The 21038-nt window shown below is 36.7% G+C and overlaps 1 protein-coding gene across 4 annotated transcripts in view; it reads left to right on the top strand.

Annotated features, from left to right (window-relative positions):
• The window catches only part of LOC118019268 (serine/threonine-protein kinase TNNI3K), a 306409-nt gene that overhangs the window by 120044 nt on the left and 165327 nt on the right, over nt 1-21038 (top strand). For all 4 annotated transcript variants that reach the window (XM_035018269.1, XM_035018271.1, XM_035018270.1 and 1 more), the window contains exons 8-11: nt 2658-2802; nt 2889-2993; nt 6305-6399; nt 6992-7141. In XM_035018269.1, coding sequence (XP_034874160.1) covers nt 2658-2802; nt 2889-2993; nt 6305-6399; nt 6992-7141 — 495 coding nt within the window. The remainder of the gene's footprint in view (nt 1-2657; nt 2803-2888; nt 2994-6304; nt 6400-6991; nt 7142-21038) is intronic.

Here is a 21038-nt window from a genome sequence, read left to right as displayed (position 1 = left end):
TAAAATGTGAAATTAGAGCAAATAGAATACCATTCTTACATTCAGTTTCCCTCAGATAAGATATAATAACATATACATTTTTTTTGTCACTGCAAATTAATCCAAGACAAAACTAAGTAGATCACAATGGCTGAAGCAGAAATATAGATGTATATATATAAACTCTCTGTCTGATCCAGATCTCTCCTGGCTTGTCCCTTCGGTTGGTATTTATATCTTCTTTGATGAGAAGAACCTCTAGGCCACTGAAGGTAATTCACCAAGTAGATAATCTACTTTGAAGTTTATTGACTTAACTAGAGAAGAATAATTCTGGGTGGGGCCAGGGATGGCCAAAGGAAAACTATGAATTAATGGAAGATTGTGCTGCATTCTGCTTTACAATGTCCCCTCTGGACCTCAAGAACTCTTACGTGACCTCCAGTTGCCCTGGACTCCCTACTGTTCTAAAGCATTGACTCATCTATTGACTTTCCCTGGCTTCCAACAGAATGTGAACAAAGGAGAAGTATCATAAAAAGAAAGATAATCAAAATAACCAGGAACATTCTTCTGAAGGAAGGATGTCCTTCTGAGCCACTCATTAATAAAAAAAGATTCAAAGATTTATTTTTCAATAACGGCCTTGGGAGGAGAAGTTCAGTGACTTTGTTAAAGATTTCCCTTTGGCTTAGATCTTACAGGACAATAAAATAAGAATCATTGTCTACAAATATAACAGCTATAAGGCCTGTGTTCATTAAATGTTAAATGATGATTGTAACAACAGTAGTAATAAACCACTTGCACATTTTTTAAATTAACTATTACCTTCCCTTTCTTTTCCTTCCTATATATCCTTTACTTTTTTTTCTTCAATTCTTTTGATTCTATGGATAATTTTTATTATAGATACATATAAGAATGATAATAAGAGAGTTTGTTAAGCACTGTTATTTTCTATTTTGAATAAAACACCTTGTACAGATTAACAAAGTAATCAAATACAATAAATAGCTATGGAGCAGATGATTCAGTTATTTTAGTTTTAAAAATTGCGCTAAAGCAGATTCAGAATTTAGCAGCTTGGTGTTCCGTTATTATTACTTTTGCCCTGAAATGATTGAATATTCAACTAGATTGCAGGTTATTTGAGGATATAGATTCTATACATTGATAGCATATTGGCCTTAGCACTTAGCAGATTTCTAGGAGGGAAATTAGTGAAAAAGGAGAATAGACACTTTCATTAAATGTCTAATATTGTGGCAAGCATCATGCTAGATACTTTCTGGTCATGATCTCCTTTAATCTTTTCAGCATCCCTACAACAGTACTGTTATTATATCCATCATTATTAATAATAAATCAGTATCTCCAACACTGAGCAAAGTGCTTGGCACACAGTGATCGTTTTATACTTGTTGAGGAATGAGTATTTATCAATTGGGTGTTCTTATCTGCAAGCATTGGAAACTCACTCTTGCTAATTTAAACAGAAAAGGAATATATTAAAGGATATCAGTTAGAGCACAGAATATTCCCCAGGACAGGATGGAAAGCCAGGTTTGGAATTCTCACAGTGAGGAACAATGTCCACAATCACAGCCCAAAAGTAGTCATTCGGAGACACATTGCTGCTGCTAGGTACACATGCCAACCTTTGTGCTTCTGGCACCAAACATGTAGGGCATTGAGTCTGTGACTGGAATCATTACCACTGGAAATTGGATGAAGCTACTCTATTATTGCTACACTGCCAAGATAGATTAGGTTCTGCTTTTTTGTGTCATCAGCTCTGATGTCAGAGTCTGACATAATGTGTTGATTGGAGGAACCCATAGGGCGCTGTTGAGAGTGAAAGGGTCCCTAGGGTGAAGCCTAAACCAGGACATATGGCCACTCTCTGCTGATCCTGTGCCCTCACTGCAAAGGAGGCTTGGAGAGCATTTTTTTTCAGCTCCTATGATTAAACATGGTCTTAGCCTCTAGTCAGTACTCTCAGTATAGGGAATTCCCCAAATGTCCAAAGGGGTTATGAGGCTGGCTGAGCCAAAGAAAGGACAGATGCCCACTATTGAGTGAACAACTGGATGTTAAATAACTGTCTAAGGAAATATAATTAATGAGGTCTGCCTCACTCTAAAGCTTATCTTTTCATTACGTCATGTTGTGTATACTGTAGTATGATAATTCTCAGTTAAGGGTACATCAGAACCTCCTAAATAGTGTTGTAAACATACACAGTGCTAGACCCCACCCTAACCTATTGAACCAAAATCTCTGGGAATGATGCTTTAGCCAGGATCTGTAATTTTTAACATCTTACAGAGGAAAAAAATCAATTTAGAAGGAGATACTTGTGGAAATAAGGCCATGAGGATCTTTTGGATGCTTATGAGTTTCCTAAACTATTCCATTGTGCAAGGTAGATTTGATTAGATGCATTCCATAGAATTTATGGAAGCTAGAAGAAAGCCTGTTTAATGTGGTAATGGACAATAGAACAGAATTATAACTTTTTAAATTGGTTGCACTTAATTTCCTTTATTATTATCATTAATTGGAAATTTCCAAGAGTCTCTCAGGCACTTAGAAAAGTTCCTGACACTACACATGAGAAGGCTGAGACACAAAAGATTCCAGATAACATACTTTTCCTTTCTTGTTGATGACAGTGAATGCTCAGGACAATGAAGACCATGTCCCACTCCATTTCTGTTCTCGCTTTGGACACCATGATATAGTGAAGTACCTGCTCCAGAATGATAGTGAAGTTCAGCCGCATGTTGTTAATATCTATGGAGATACCCCTTTACACCTGTGAGTAACATGTATAGTTCCATGGGTCCTCCAGGTAAACCACATGTACCTTCTTACTATTACCAAAATATTTTCTTTAACTCTAGGGCATGCTATAATGGCAAATTTGATGTCGCCAAGGAAATCATTCAAATATCAGGAACTGAAAGCCTGACTAAAGAAAACATCTTCAGTGAAACAGCCTTTCACAGGTAAAAGAATGTTTAGGTTCAATAGCCACTAAGGGTAGCTGATACTCTTCAGCACCTGAAGTTGTATACATAAAGCAAGAACGGATAGTGGCAGATGTTGCAATCAGAGAGCAAGAGCAGAGGGTGGGCAGAGGACAAGGAGCCCAAGCTAGATGCACAGAAGAAAAGGTAGAGGCAGATGCTTCAGCCAGTACAACAGATGGGGCCAGAGCCAGATGCTGCTTTCCTGGCAGCAGCCGCAAAGACAGGGACTGATGTTGCCAAGGCAACAGGCATATCAACATCTGTAAGCATATTGCTTCTATTCCACTTCACTCTGCAGAAAGCTGCCAAAAGGGGCAGTGCCCATAATCCTCCTCCGACAAGAATCTCATTACCAGAATTCATCAGCATCAAATGTGACACTTTTTTCCTTACCACTTAAACCTTATGTGCAAATGTATCTATCTATCTAAGACATCCATCTGTCAGCCTGTAAAAGCCTAGTCAGGGTGGCCACTGAGATACCTAAGAAGGCATTAACTCCTTTCCAGGAATACATGAGAGTCCTTTACAGTGTGCTCTAGAAAAGGAGGGAAAAGGTTGCTAAAAATTCAGAGCCATAGCTCCCTAAAATACCCAAAAGATAGACAGATGTTTTATAAAATTTGAAACCCTCATTTTTAACAAATGAGTTACTATTTTGCTATAAAAATAAAAACATAGTACTTTGAATTTAGTAAACCTTGAATATAAGATCATTAACCTACACATTATAGATTTCTTGGCTAGCTTGCAACTTCTAAAAAATGTATTTGAGACTAATATGTTATTTACATAGTGTTTGTATTGCACTGGTGACTAATAGAAATGAGAAGACTTTTTCTTTATACTGAATTAATATTAAGCTTGTGCTTCCTGATAAGGCATCAATCTGTCCAATATTGCTTGGATGCTCAGATTTTTCTTATCAGAAAAAAAGATCAGCCAAAAAGGAGTTGAAGAAAGCTACCATTTATGGAGTAGTGAATATATGCCAGATGATTTGCATCCATCATCTCATTTAATCCTTATAACCATTTTATGAAGTGGGGTTTATTATTCTCTTTTACAGATGAGAAAACTGAGGCTCAGAGAAGCTAAATAACTTGCCAAAGAGTCTTATGACTAAGCAATCATGTATTAAATACCTGCCTGATTCCAAATTCTGTGCTTTTTATATATCTTCATGTTCTAGTGCCAAAATATTTTGTCTGTGTTCTACATGCTCTGTAACAGAATAGATGCAAAAACTCTTTAGATCATGCTTTCAGTCAAAATGGGTCAGTGGAATTTCTCCCCAAAAGGAAAATTGGCAGAACTGATATATATGGTTACTGGTGTCCTCTTTCCCCATTAGGTCATGCTTGTTAAAGCTGATACCTCAGGCTAGTTTTCAAATCATTTTGCTACTCTGTGCACATTAATTGGAACAAACTATAATCAAAGGATGATTGTCACCTTCAGAAGAGTCTATATGACAAGTTTAGTGGAGTGAGTTAAAAGTATGTATCCAATCATTTTATTTTGTATAAGCCTGTGGCTACTAGGAATAACATATTAATATTTTTTTCTATTCATTTTAAGCACATATTTATAAAAGAAACTCTCCTTTTACATGAGTTTACTCTGGTTCTGAAATTTTTCTATGTAAAAGTCACAGTGCCTTGCACTCAATAGAAAGCATTCGATACATTTCTGTTATTGTTTTCATATGTATATATACACGTACACATATATACACACATATATACACCCATGCATATATATATTCAGAACTCATCAATTCTTGTAAATGGTTGCTTTGAAAAGAATCAATGAGGCAGTTCAGACAATGGAACATTAAGTGTTATGGGTCCTACTTACAACGCAAATAATTAATGGTGATATGATCTTTTGCACTAAGTGGTGGCTTTCTATTCACTCAATTATTCAAGAATGACTTATTAAGGACTTGCCTTGTGTTGGCAGTGGTAGGAACATTAAGATGACACCATCCCTTCCCTCCTTATAGGAACTCTGTTGTAAGGTATCAAGGTAATCAGAGATGTATCCATTATCATAACACAATATGATAAGTGCCATAAGTCTGAAATGACAAAAAAAGAGTAGAGATAGCAGTGAACTCAGCCTTTGGTCCATAAGACTTCATCGATGGAACAACAGTTCAGCTAGATGAATAATATTTCTTTAAGGAAAATAATGACATTTCATTAAAGAAAAAGCATTGGCAAGGTCATCCCAGGAAATGGAAATATTAAGACCCAATGAACAAAGTTTGGAAAGAAAAACACGCTGTTTTTCTGTAGTGTTCTACAAAATCCAATACTTCACTTCTGAAATACATGACACCAATCATTTGTGAGTTTTTCCCACACCAAACAATTCTCCAATTTTCTGCAGACCCCAAGTATGTGTCCTACGATTCAATTCAATTCTGATACCATCTACCTGGAGTTAATGTTAGATCCCACAGGCTAAGGGCTCAGTCCCACAGGACTGCCCCCTGCCACTTCAGATGCCAATCACAAGTCCAGGTTGTCACCTAAGTCTCTCAGGACACTTCTGGGTTCCCGCATTCAATTGTCCTGCAGAATGCCTAGGTCTTGTAGCTAAAAATGCATGAAAGTCTTGCAATATTTTTCCTCCTTTTATGAAAAAGAATATCATGGGAAATATTTAATAATAAGATACTAGAAATTTTATACAACTTCTTATCTTGAAAGCCCAGATTTGGGAATTTCAGGATTATATTGCTATATGTGCTTGTTTTTTATCACTTCCTTCTCCTCTCTCATTTCCTCCTTCTCCCTTCTTTGTCTTTTTAGTGCTCTCATATACACACTAGCATCTGGAATAGCCTGTATGAATCAGAGCTGTACTTTTTAGGGTTGCCATAACAAAATACAACAGACTGGGTGGCTTGAACACCAGAAATTTGTTTTCTCACAGTTCTGGAGACTGGAAGTCCAAGATCTTGATGTCAGCAGATTTGGTTTCTTCTGAGGCCTCTCTCCTGGGCTTGTAAATAGCCACATTTTCCTTGTGTCTTCACATGATTGTCTCTCTGTCTGTGTCATCTGTGTACTAATCTACTATTCTTATAAGAATAGTAGTCATACTGGAATAAGGCCCATCCTAATGATTCCAGTTTAATTTAAATACCTCTTTAAATTGTACCCCTTTAAATATAGTCATATTGTGAAGTTATAAGAGGGCTTCAACATATTAATTTGTGGGGCACACAATTCAACTCATAACAGAAGTCTTTTCCTTTTGTTGTATTTTTGCAGTGCTTGTACCTATGGTAAGAGTATTGACCTGGTTAAATTCCTTCTTGATCAAAATGTCATAAGCATCAACCACCAAGGAAGGGATGGGCACACAGGTAAGACTTTGGTGAAACATCACCAGTTTTTGATGCATATCAGTGCTCAAGAACATTGGTGTGCTCAGAGGGAAGGGAAAAGAGGGAGTGGTCAACCCTAATGAGGAGGGATGTTTTATCAATGACATCATTTAGAATTGATGGTGTATGGTGACAATAAAAAGCAGACTGACTTTTGGTCAGTTTCATTGTTGTGGTAAATTACCTATAGTTGACGCATATTATGGCCCATACCAGGTACAGACTGATAACACTGCCCTGTCCTTGGTTTGCTGCTCAAGAAAAACACTTGTTTGGGGTCTTCGTTCTTGTACAAAGATGCCAACATTTGTTCTTGGTAATTTCAGTTCATGTAGAAATACTGAAAATTGAGCTAAACATAAGGCAATCTATCTAGAAGATCAACTAGAATAGGATACATCTTTTGTTTAAAGTATGTTGTGTTTGCTCAATAATAGAATTAATTCTTTATCAAAGAAATCTATCTTTGCTTTGTATCTCTGGCAACAATTTTATGATATGGTGATAACTGTCTCGAAAATTGGGGTTCAGTTTTCCTCTTTTCTCCTTTCATACTTTCATTCTATTATAGGATTGCACTCTGCTTGCTACCATGGTCACATTCGCCTAGTTCAATTCTTACTGGATAATGGAGCTGATATGAATCTGGTAGCTTGTGATCCCAGCAGGTCTAGTGGTGAAAAAGATGAGCAGACATGTTTGATGTGGGCTTATGAAAAAGGTATATTTTTCATCATTGCCTCTCTATAGTGATGCATTGAACTGTGTGCATAGATTATGTCAATGCATCAATAATTCTTTTACTTGTATGACTTGTACACCCCCATTTCCTCTGTAGATTATATTTGAGTCTTTGGGAACTTGATCAAGGAGTCCAATAGACCATCACTAGGGAAGGCAACTCCGGGGCTGCAGATGACCTAAACGCATTCTTGATACTGGTGCTTTGAAAAGAGAATGAGCTATAATAGTCCTAGGTATTAGAGAAACAAAATTATAATATGTAATAATAGTCACTTTCTTAGAGTAGACATAGAGCTAGACTTTATCTCTTATATAGGGGAATTTTTACGTGGATTCAAATTATTTTAATGAAATAAATACAAAGAAAGGAAAATATCTGTTACATCTAACCTTGCTAACAATGCCTGAACTAGAAAAAGTAAGGGAACCAATGATTAGTGCATATGTGTAAACTTACTTGAGCTCAAAGTGATGAAACTTTGGGCTTTGATATGAGAACACCTGGGTTTAAATCAAGCTGTGTTCTTTGATCTTTGATCATCTATCCTTACTGAATTTCAGTTTCTTCTGAAAGAATGAGAATAATCACAACTCCTACTTACAAAATTGTAAAGATTAAATGAGATAATATATGCACATTGATTACAACACTGGCTGGCACATAGTAAGTACTAATAATTGGTAGTTCAGTACTGATAACAGTGGTAATAGTAGTAGTTCAGAAATAAAGATGATCAATAATGAGCTCTACATTTTAAGGGAGAGGAAACTAGGAATAATCAAAGGTGAAATAGAACCTTCATCATTGTTTTAAGATATAGTGTACCTCACCAGCGAGCTCTACATATACGCATAAGCTCCTATGGAGTTTAAATTTTCAGGTGAAATGGAATAGTAAACATTGTCATTGAAATCAGAGGGTTACAACTAAATACTGTAAAATATATCAAACTCTGCTGCCTGTCTTTTGCTCTCTTATTAGGATGTTTAAAGTACTTAAAGAAGTGTTCTGTTTAAATGCTAGAATCTTAGATGTCCATGCTAAAAAAGTGTGGAAGATTTCTTAGGCTACCAATTTGATCTAAAAGTTTTCTGCCTGAAGTGGGACATGAAATTCTATCAATTAAAAAAGAGATGGAATTTGATAGCTAGAAATGGGGAGTTGTAAACACATAGAGAGAAAGAAAAATATAGATCTGAAGATTGTTAGTGAATAAATGATTATAGGACTTACTTTAGTAGAGACACGTGAACAGACATGGTAAAGTAAGGAATGAGTTAGATGTAGCCCTATTATGTTTTATGCTTTTCTTTGAGTATTGTGTAAATACACATGTGCTTGCACACACGTTTGCACATTATAGCTCGATGAATTGTCACAAACTGAACTCACATCCAACATCCAGTTCAGATGAAGAAATTGAATATGGCCAGCACCCGAAAGCCCCACTTACATTCTCTTCCAGTCATACCCCAGAGAGGGTACCACTGCCTTCTTGGAGTACAAATTAGCTTTGCCTCTCTCTGTACTTTATACAAGTGGAATGTTATGGTCTATACATTTTTGAGTCTGGCTTCTTTTGACCAACAATTTGTGAGATTCACTCATGTTATTTCAGGTAGTTGTATATTGTTCATTCTTGTGTAGTATAATGTTTTGTTATTATATCACTATTCATTCTACTGTTTAGGGGCATTTGGATAATTTTCAGCTGGGGACTATTAAGAATACTTTTGCTATTAACATTAACGTACATGACTTTTGATGAATATCTGGATGCATTTCTGTTAGGTATAAGGACCTTCCAATCTGTATAAAATAAATTCCAGGTAGTCCTGTATTTGAGTATCAGTTGAAGAATCTTATATATTCTGAAGCCTCAGGAGGGCTTACTAAGTTCTACTTACTCATCAAATTGCATTTATTCAAGTGATTCTCAGATAGTGTCTCTCAAGAAACTTGAGTCTCAGAGAAGATTGTTTACAAAGCATTAGTCTTCCAGAAGACAGCTCAGATATAGCTGCTCTTCACAGGGGTTGGCTTTGTTTGTTTTTAGTTGACTGAGAGTGATAGTTTAAAACTGGCTTTAGTTTTATTTTTGTGGAATTCCACACTTTAAGAAACAATGAATCATTGTGTAAGTTCCTAAGATTTCCTATCAAATGACAACAACAAAAATCTTTTAGCTTAGGGGATTTACCCACTGGTCTCTGCAACATCTGCCATACTTGTCACCCTTATTTCAACTAATGTGCTAGGCATCAGTGTTGTATTTCATTATTACTATGAATTTTAACAAATTGAATGTTAGTACTCAAGAGACAGATGGATGCTTTGCATATGTTCTAGAGCAGAACAAGTCAAAACCAATAAAATGAAATTGTTGCTATTTTCTCTTGCTAGAAAAATGTTGCATTGTTTTCCTGTGTTCAGGGGAGATTGAAATGGCCTCGTCAAAATATTGTCAACAGTGCACTGTCCCTGTTTTCTTTGAATAAAGAAATGCTTTCCTTTCTCCCTCAGAGAGGGAATCCACAAATTAACTGATGTGGCATACTAAGCATTTTCCTGAGCAACTTGGAGATGGAGTTGAGGAAACACTTCATTTGAAGTTCCTTCTTTATAGGATAGAGATGTTGTAGAAATGGTCCCATCATGGTTTACCCCATACCTTGTTCTCTCCTTGGAGAGATAAACCAGAAGGAAGCTTCATAGCCAGGGTCTGTCTGTTTAAAAAGGACTACTTTTGGATGTCCCAAATTTAAATAGCTCATCCTAGTCTACCAGCTTGCTTGCTTGCTTGCTTGCTTGTTTGCTTGCTTGCTTTTTTTGTTTACCCTCTTAATAGAAAACTGGGAGTTTTTCTCAATAGCACCCGTCTCTGTTCTTCTAAGACAAATTTTTCACCTGACACAAAGTTTTTAGCTTACCCTCTGCTATTCTGATATAGCACATTCAGTTCAGGAGTGCTTTAGAGTTTTGTAAGAGTTATCAACTTCCTTTTGGAAACTCAGAAAAGAGTTTACTCACCATGGCTCCCTGCAGGATCAAATAAGAAGAACAGTTTCCATTTACATAGCCCTTTTAACCTAAAGATATCAAAATCAATCTTGGAAATAATTTTCCTTGTGACCTTGATACTACACAGAAACCTACAGGTTAAGTTTCAATATTTCCCTGCAAGACTACTCAGAGCTCTAATTTTACAGTATTTAGAGTGTTTCCCCTCCTCTAGTTGGCTACCCCCCGCCCTCCCCGCCGCCTTGTTTTCTACTATTCCATCTGAGAGTAGTGATAGCTGTCTCACTCACTTGGATTCGTTCTGCCCTTTCCCTGGGGTATGAAGGACTTGTATGAATCAATTTAAATTGGCCAGAAGAAATAGCCAGCAGCCTGCTTATGTTCAAATCCTCTGCCCTAATCACCAGTATGGAAAACCCACTGAAAAGACCTACATATAATCTTACGTCCATTGCATTAAAGATGAAACTGCCGAATTGAAAAGATCTCAGCCAATTAGAATTGAACACATAGCTCAATAGTGTGTCTGGCAGTTGGATTTGAAAAGGCTGCCTTTCACAAAGAAAAGCACTTCTTTATGTCAGGCTGTTTAGGGTCAGAAAATAACCCAAACTAGAAACAGAACTAAAAACTTCTTATTTGCTTCAGTACTGACACCAGTTAAAGTAATTTACAGAGGCTCCTATACTGATATCTAATTATGCAGAATACAATATTTGTATACATCATAACGACTGTAATTCACAGTGACAGGGAGCTGCAGTTGGAGAATTAGTGAGTAAGTGAGCAAAAACAATAAAAATCAAGGCTCCTGTACCATGATATATACTTTGTTCATTCCTTTTGACAAGTGTAGTATGGTGTGAATTATTTATAGTAAATGTACTATAGTGTATTCTCTAAAAGTAATAAAGTCTTACAGTTGTGAGTTTCTACAGTTTTCAACCAGTAAAAAATAACTAAAAGATAAGAGTGGGGGAGGAGTTGAAGGAAGAAGAGGTGGATTCATTAAATTTTTTGATAAATCTTCATGAATGGATTATAAATTCCGAAACTTCTTCTATATTGAATTCTTACCTATTGGGAGTTTAATTACTTAGTTTAGTGAATCTTAGTTTAGTGTGCTAGAGTGAATTAGGTCTGGGGTAGAAGAAGGAATAAATGAAAGATTTAGATGGTATTTCAAAATCTATGTGCAATTTTGTGTGTACTGGTTACGTTCTACATGTTTAGTTTCTCTTTTAAAAAATAAATAGAATGGCATGAACTCTCATTAGAATGATCAGAACTTTCATTTTTATAGGGGAGTAACACATTTACACACAGTAAAATATTTTTGAAACTTAATAACTATGTAAAAAGCCACACACACTGAATTCTACTCCTAAAACCAATATTGCACTGTATGTTAACTAACTAGAATTTAAATAAAAATTTGAAACTAAGAAAAAACAAAAGCCACATACATTAAAATGGATAGTAGAAGAGAACTTACATTCATTACATGCCTATTACACATGCATATATATGTATATATAATTAAATAATCAAGCTAACCCTTTAACTCGGTATTACCTTTCTATTACAGATTAAAAGTTTGAGACTTCAATCTGCCAAGTCACACTTGCCCAAACCACACAGCTCTTAAGTGGAGAGCTGGTACCAAACAGAGTTCTGTCTTATTGCAGAGTTTGCGCTCTTATCACCTCACTTGAGAATCAGATCTTAGTTCAGTTTCCATCCTTATTATATACTGACTTTTGGCAAGTTATTTAACCTCTCCAAGCCTTAATCTTCAGATTTAAAATGAGTAAATTAATAACCACTTTATAGAATTCTGCTGAAGGTTTGGGATAAGATCTAAATGTCTGGAACATAACAGATTCTCAGTAAAAATAATGGTATCCATTATTATTAGCTGCATGGCAAAGTTTCAGTCAAGCTTCACATAAGTCCCAAATTTTAGTCTTTCCTAATTTACATATTTTAGTGTAGAATAAGAAATGTGACATATTGACATATTAGAATGATGGGCATCCTCTATAAACTCTCTAATGAAGAATTTATATCCCTGCCAAACACCACCAGACAAACCTGGAATATATAAAACCATGTGTTGTTATGGGGGTGCCTGGGTGGCTCAGTCAGTCAAGCATCCAACTCTTGGTTTTGGCTCAGGTTCTGATCTCAGGGGCCATGAGATCAAGCCTTATGTCAGGCTCCACGCTCATTGGGAGCTCCTTTGCCCCTTCCCCTGCTCATTCTCTCTCTCTCTCTCTCTCAAATAAATAATCTTTAAAACAAAACAAAAAATGTGTCATTTTGTTGTATTTATATTTCTTATTTATGAAACAAGTAATACCATTTATTTTAAAACCTCCAGACTGAAGCAAGATTAAGGAGGTTTTGAAAATCACTAATCAAAATATTTAAAAAGTAATTTAAAACCATTTTCTAATTTGTATAGTAGCATGCAAATATGTAAAACAATATTTTAAAACTTAGCACAAATTTGCAAGTCTCTTTACTATAGCAGGGTTGTCTCCCTCAGTCATGGACAAGTGTCGGAATTTGTGACCATGTTCTCAAATCACCACACCAACTGACATGCTGGATCTTTTTATTTGGATATCTGAGGAGTATGTAAAACTCAACAAGTCCAAAACTGAATTTAATATCTTTTTTGTCCTCATCAGTTTCTCCTACCATATCTCTTATTCATTCAATCATTTAATGGCATTACCATCCACTTAGTCACTGAAGTCAGAGATCTGGATTGATGCTTGGTGACTTTTTCTCCCTCAATCTCTCTTTCCCCATATCCATTCAATCAAAAGTTCTCATGATTTTACCTCACAAGTACATTTAATCCATCCTTTTTTTTTTTAATTTTTACTGTCACTGTTTCAGTTCATAACCTTATCTTTCTCCTGATCCATTTTAATAGCTTCATAACTACTCTTTCTTTTTTTTCTTTTTTTTGTCTTTAGCTTCTTTGATTCCATTTTCTAGCTGTGGTTTTGAAGAAGTATTCAAGGTGTAAATAGGAATTCATAGCATTCCCCAGCTTAACATCTTTCACTGGTACACAATTACCTATTTAAAAAGTTCCAGTGTGTCATCATGGCATACCCTGTGCCCATGCCCTGTGCCCTTCCTACCTCTCAGACCTCATATCTAGTCATTCCTGTCATGTGAATGACCCCACATGCTGCAATCATCATTACATCCACTACATCACTAACATTCAGTGGGGGTTCACTCGGTACCAGGCATATTCTAAATAATTCATATGCATTAACTTATCATATGTGCACAATTACCCTGTGAGACAGTATCTATCCACATGATAGTAATACAAAGATACTCATTCTTCCCCATGTATATCATGTTATTCCATGTTTCCAAGCCTTTCCTCATACAGTCCTCTCCACCTCCCATTCTCCCTAACCCACTCCACTCTCAATTTCTGATCACTACTTAGCTTTCAAAACTCAGTTTACAGATCCTCTCTTCCTGAAAGTCTTCCCTGATGTTCCAGGCTAGCATACATGTCCTTTCTTATGTTTTATTACACCATATGTGCATCTCTATCTCTGTATTTACCACTGCATATTGAAACACTCTGCCCCTTACCAGATTATAAACTTTTTGAGAACAAACATTTGAGCTATTAATTTTTTGTCTTCCAAAAAGCTAATTCAATGACTGATTCCTAGTAGGTGTTCAATATGTGTTTCTTGAAGTGAATTAAAGAATGAGCAGATATCTCAGTCATAACGTTCAATTTCATGTCTCACTAAATGGCATCTAGTTTGTCATAATATAGTAGATGTTCTCAAGAATACCACTCACCACTATTCTGTTGTCTCTGTAGATATTTCTTTAAATATTGTGGGTTTCTAATTAACAGCACAGTTCTAATACTTAAATTTTAATAGGCAGATGATTTTAAAGAATGCTCTAAATAAAACTCCTCTTTCTATGCACTGGAACTATGAAATATTTCCCTCTGGCTCTTATGCCTTCTTTTTGCTTAATCAACTCATATTTGGGTCGGCTTTAGCTCAAGCGGTTACTTCGTGCATTGTCTTTGGACTTAAAATCAACTCATATTCATCTTTCAAGTTCAGCTTAAAAGACAGTTCCTTAAAGATCTCTTTCCTGACCCTTCTAGCCTACTGTAAAATAGCAACTGTTATGCTCACTCACAGCATCCTCCACCTTTTCCTTCCTAGAACTTGGCTAAATAAAATTTGAGCATTTGTATCATTATTTTTTTCTTTTATTCTAGAAAGCATTCATTACAAGATTAAGGACATTTATATTTCAACATTATATCTCTCATACCTGGTTCCAGTCATTCATTCCAAAAAATTTATTACAAACCTAATATGTGATAGACACTGTGCTAGGAACTGAGGTAAAACAGTGAGTTAGACCCTGTTCTTAGGAAGTTTGTATTTCTAGCAGAAGAAATAGGTCATGAGCAAGAAAACAAATAGAAACTATCAGAAAATAAGTCCTATGAATAAAATAAAAAGGAAACACAACACTGAGTAAAAAGTTAAAGGATACTATTTAAAATCAAGAAGTCATGGAGGGCTTCCCTGGGAAGATGTTTCTTGAGCTGATCTCTAATGTGTGCTCAATATATATTTGTAGAAGGGAAAAGAAAGCCAAATGGGAAGGAGAGAAAAGAAGGAAAGAAGAATGCTTAATAACTTGGTTTGTATAGAGTTGTTTGGGCAAAAGCATTCATGATGGTAGGTTCTTATCTCAGGGTGAAGAAGGACTGGTGACATTCTTGTTTGGGCCTGGTGATTTGGGGATTAATGGACAAGAATATGGGGGAAGAGGGATGTGTGTACCCTTTCTTGTGAAAGTATCTTTCAGATTTAAGTGATGAGAAGATATAGCAAGTCTTGAATTTTTCTTGCCTCTTATTTAAATGATAGTGTATGGGCCAGGATTGGCAGGAGCAAGAACAAACATCAGGAGCCATCCTTGATCCCACTTTTCAGTGCTTGTGGAAAATGAGTTTTTCCTACCTGAGATGAGTTTTTAACATGATGCGAAGAGGAGATAGCAAAATATTGAGCAAAGTCTCGTCTGTATCATTGCTGTGAAAGTTTCCTCCTTTGGGTATGACAAAGAAAGGCTGAAACTGCTCCTTTGATCACCTAGGCATTTTGAACATGTGAGGTCAATAGGAAGTCCTTGGCTTACCTAATCAAGACCTAATCCCTATATTTTCTACCTTAGACCCAGAGGGCCTCAGAGTCACAACGTCAGGGAGAAGATCTTAGTACTAGTGTTATTTACCATTAATCTTTAGACCTAGTACTTAAAATAATTTTCATAGCAAGTTTTCTTCTATGTTATTAAAATAATTTTTTATAGCAGTAAACAGCATTCATTGTTCCTAAGACAAAATGGTGGGGTTGGAGAGATACCCTTTATAGGGATATAGTAAAATGTGTCCTTTTCCTTCTTGAATAATTACTAACCCTCTGTTGTATACATGACCATGATATACATACTAAACTGTCTTTGTAACAGCCCTTCAGATGGACTTGTAGCCTCAAAAAACAATCTAGGTTATAAAATAAAGATATGCAGAAAGTTGAAAGCAAAGAAGTTTGAGATTGGGAGGAATCGCCCCCAAGTATAAGGAAAGGAACAGAAGAAGATGATGAATTAAAGGGAAAGCATGGGACTTGAGTAATACAGACAGACTTGCAGAGTGGGATGCAGGAAATGAAAGACACTCCAAACTGGCAAAAACTCCATGGGCTCCAATCAATAATCTTCTGAAAGTGCAAAGCATTATTATAACTGCATTAGGCTAATAACATAGCAACCTCCTGTTTTGGGTAAAATACTTGGATGTAGATAGTAAATTCTTAGATATGGGAAAACATTTTATTTAATTAGTGAAAGTTTGATTATCTCTGGACATGTTCCATTAGTGTGTCTTGGTTATCTGGGTATATCCATTATCAGGAGTTTGCCTTAGCAAGTCCATTTAGTGAGTTCCACCAAGGCAGTTTTCTACTTAACTCCTTGTGACCAAGTATCAGGGAGCTGGGCCCTAGTGATTTTCAGGTTTTTCTGCATACACTTTGGTAGTTTGTCAGAGAAGTGATAGCAGTGAAGAATTTCCCATACATGTGTGCCTCAGCCCACAGTTAGCAGGAGGTGGGAAATCAGGCGGAGATGCCTTCCAGAGCTGAGGGGCCTCTTGGCATTTCCCTGGCAGCCTCATGCTTATCATCAGCCAGAACCCAGGCACTCATTAGGCTCTTGATGAAAAGCATCCCAAAGAAAATGCCAGCAAATTGTGCCACTGTGCTGGCAGGAAATTAAAACTGCTCAGAGCAAATGGAGCCAAGAGAGCTATTGAAATGAAAGGTAACATCAAGGGTGTGATCACTGACTTACACAGACGGTCAGGATTCAAGATGCGGCTTTCTGCTTCACTAGGGAAAGCAGGAGGCTCGCTCCACTGTCAGCCATAGTCAGTCCAACAGAGAGGTTGAGACAGGCAGGGAGGTGGACTTTGTGATTTAAGTAAGCTTTGTTATGCTTGGGCAAATGCTTGGGGTTTAAGTTGTTTTATTTTTCCCAAAGGAGAAAGAGAAATAAGAAAATATATTTTGTTTTGTTTTGTTTTTCCTGGTCCCAAACATTTAAAGACCAAATTAAGTAAATGAACAACTAAAAGCACCACAGTTCCTATTAAACTGAGCGGGCAAACAATGCAGTGAGGAGCAGATAAGCCTCAGAACCTATGAATCTAGCAGCAGGACAGATGAAGGGGTATTTTAATTTCAGAGAACTTTTTGCTAGTGGTGCTACTTTTATCCTGAGACTAAAATGGCCATCAGCAATGGGGAAGAAAGGGAGGCGCTCAATGGGAGCCAGCACCAATGCGCCAACAGAGCACACTGAAATTACATCATGCTGGGGGTGGTAGGCAGAGTGATGGCCCCCCCAAAGATGTCCAGGTCCAATTTCCAGCAACTTATGAGTATCTGCCTTACGTGGGAAAGGGGAATTAAGGCTGCTAATTAGATGACTTTTTGAGAAAGATTATCCTGGATTATCCCGGTGGGCCCAATGTAATAGCAAGGGTCCTTAAATGTGGAAGAGGGAGGCAGAAGCAGAGGTCAAAGCGAAATGGAGTGAGAAGGATTCAGCCAGCTATTGATAGCTTTGAAAATATAAAAAGGGGCCATAGCCAAGGAATGTCCATGGCCTTTCGAGGCTGGAAAAAGCAAGGAAATGGATGTTCCTCCAGAGCCTCTAGAAAGGAATGAAGGCCTGCCAACATCTAGATTTTAGCCCATTGAGAACTATGTTGGACTTCTGACTTCTAAAACTATAAGATAATAAAGTTGTTTACACCACTAAGTTTGCAGTAATTAACCACAGCAGCAATAGAAATGGAATATATTGGTGTTTAGAAAATTTATGTGAAGTTCCATAAGAGTTTCCAAGTTCATTTAAAATTCTTGGGCCAAAATAGTAAGGCAAGAAAGCAGTGAAAAGATCTGAAAGGCATATTTACATGTTAGAATTGTAGGCACATGCACTATCTCACTTAATCTTTACAACAACCTAGAAGGACATATCATAGCTCTAATCTGTAAATAAGGATCTTTTTTAAAAGTAAAACAAATCATATCCTTCAGCTAATTAAAGTGGCCCTCCATCTCACCTACAATAAAATCCAAATTTCTTGTCTTAAATTCCAAAGCTCCACATCCAAAGTGTCAAAGTGTGGACTCCTAATCAGCATCACTTGAGACTTTGTTAGAAAAGCAACTCTCAGGTCCCGCTATAGACCTTTCAGTCAGAATCCCTGGGAGTAGCACTCAGGAATCTGTGGTTTAACATGCGCTCCATCAACAAAACTAGGAGCTAGTTCTTTGAAAGAATTAACAAAATTGATAAACCCCTAGCCAGACTTATCAGAGAGAGAGAGAAAGAGAGAGAGAGAGGTAGGGAAAGGACCCAAATAAATTAAATCATGAATGAAAGAGGAGAGATCACAACCAACACTGAAGAAATACAAACAATTATAAGAGAATATTATGAGCAATCATATGCCAACAAATTAGGTAATCTGGAAGAAATGGATAAATTTCTGGAAACACATAAATTACCAAAAGGAAGAAATAGAAAAATCTGAACAGACCCATAACCCCAAGGACGTTGAATCAGTAATCAAAAATTTCCCAACAAAAGTTTAGGGCTGGATGGCTTCCCAGGGGAATTCTACCAAACAATTAAAGAAAAATTAATACTTATACTTCTGAAACTGTTCAAAAAAGTAGAAATGGAAGGAAAACTTCTAAACTGATTCTATGAGGCCAGCATTACCTTGATTCCAAAACCAGAAAAAGACTCCACTGAAAAAGAAGAATTATAGACCAATATGCCTGATGAATAAGGATTCAAAATTCCTCAACAAGATACTAGCTGAATGAATCCAACAGTACATTGAAAGGATTATTTACCACAACCAAGTGGGATTTATTCCCGGGCTGTAGGGGTGGTTCAACATCCCCAAATCAATCAATATGATACACCACATTAATAAAAGAAAGGATAAGAAACATATGTTCCTCTCAATAGATGCAGAAAAAGCTTTGACAAAATACAGCATCCTTTCTTGATAAAAACCCTCAACAAAGTAGGAATAAAGGGAACATACCTCAACATCATAAATGCCATACACAAAAGACCCATAGTTAATATCCTCAGTGGGGAAAAACTGAGAACTTTTCCCCTACAGTCAGGAAGAAGACAAGGATGTCCACCCTCACCACTGTTGTTCAACATAGGACTGGAAGTCTTAGCCTCAGCAACCAGACAACAAAAAGAAATAAAGGCATACAGATTGGCAAGGAAGAAGTCAAACTTTCACTTTTTGCAAATAACATGATATTCTATGTGGAAAACCTGAAAGACTCCACCAAAAAATTGCTAGAATTGATACAGGAATTCAGCAAAGCCACAGGATATAAAATCAATGCCCAGAAGTCTGTTGCATTTCTATACACCAATAATGAAGCAGCAGAAAGAGAAATCAAGGAATCAATCCCATTTACAATTGCACTAAAAATCGTAAGATAGGAATAAACTTAACAAAGGAGGAAAAAATCTGTACTCCGAAAACTATAAAACAGTGATGAAAGAAATTGAGGAAGACACAAAGAAATGGAAAAACATTCCAAGCTCATGAATTGGAAGAAAAAATTCTGTTAAAATGTCTCTACTACCCAAAGCATTCTACCCACTTAATGCAAACCCTATCAAAATACCACCAGCATTTTCCACAGAGCTAGAACAAAGAATTCTAAAATTTGTATGGAACCAGAAAAAAACCCGAAGAGCCAAAGGAATGTTGAAAAAGGAAACCAAACTAGAGGCATCACAATCCCAGACTTCAAGCTGTATTACAAAGCTGTAATCATCAAGAGAGTGTGATAATGGCACAAAAACAGACTCATAGATCAATGGAACAAAATAGAGAACCTAGAAATGGACACACAGCTATATGGTCAACTAATTTTCAACAAATCAGGAAAAAATATCCAATGGAAAAAAGACAGTTCTTCAACAAATGGTGTTGGGAAAACTGGACAGCCACATGCAGACCAATGAAACTGGACCACTTTCTTACACCATACACAAAAATAAATTCCAAATGGATGAAAGACCTAAGTGTGAAACAGGAATCCTAGAGGATAGCACAGGCAGCAACCTCTTTGACCTTGGCTGCAGCAACTTCTTACTGGACACATCTCTAGAGGCAAGGGAAACAAAAACAAAAATGAACTATTGGGACTTCATCAGGACAAAAAGCTTCTGCACAGCAAAAGAAATAATCAACAAAACTAAAAGACAGCCAACAGAAGGGGAGAAGATATTTGTAAATAACATACTGGATAAAGGGTTAGTATCCAAAATATATAAAGAACTTATCAAACTCAACACCCAAAAAATAAAAAATCCAGTCAAGAAATACACAGAATACATGAACAGACATTTCTCAGAAGAAGACATACAAATGGCTAGCAGACACATGAAAAAATGCTCAACGTCACTTATCATCAGGGAAATACAAATCAAAACCACCATGATATATCACCTCACAATGGTCAGAATGGCTAAAATTAACAATTCAGGAAACAACAGATGTTGGTGAGGATGTGGACAAACGGGAACCCTCTTACCCTGTTGGTAGGAATGCAAACTGGTGCAGCCACTCTGGGAAACATTATGGAGGTTCCTCAGAAAGTTAAAAATAGAACTACCCTATGATCCAGCAATTGCCCTATTAGGTATTATCCAAAGGATACAAAATAGTGATTTGAAGGATGTTTATAGCAGCATTATCAACAATTGCCAAATTATAGAAGGAGCCCAGATATCTAACGACTGATGAATGGATAAAGAAGATGTGGTGTGTATATATATATATACATACAGTGGAAAATTACTCAGCCATCAAAAAGAATGAAATCTTGCCATTTGCAATGATGTGGTTGGAACTAGAGGGTATTTTGCTAAGTGAAATAAGTCAGTCAGAGAAAGACAAATACCATCTGACTTCACTTATATGTGGAATTTAAGAAACAAAACAGATGAACATAGAGGAGGGGCAGGAAAAATAAAAGAAGAGAAAAACAGAGAGGGAGGCAAACCATAAAACACTCTTAACTATAAGGAACAAACTGAGGGTTGCTGGAGGGGAGGGGAGGTGTGTGGGAGGATGGGCTAAATGGGTGATGGGCATTAAGGAGGGCACTTGTGTTGAGCAATGGATGTTATATGTAAG

The sequence above is a fragment of the Mirounga leonina genome, unplaced genomic scaffold, assembly GCF_011800145.1.
Source record: "Mirounga leonina isolate KUSES-001 unplaced genomic scaffold, KU_Mleo_1.0 Mir_173, whole genome shotgun sequence".
NCBI lineage: Eukaryota > Metazoa > Chordata > Mammalia > Carnivora > Phocidae > Mirounga > Mirounga leonina.
Note: the sequence above shows the minus strand (reverse complement) of the source record. Positions and strands in the feature narration are given on the sequence as shown.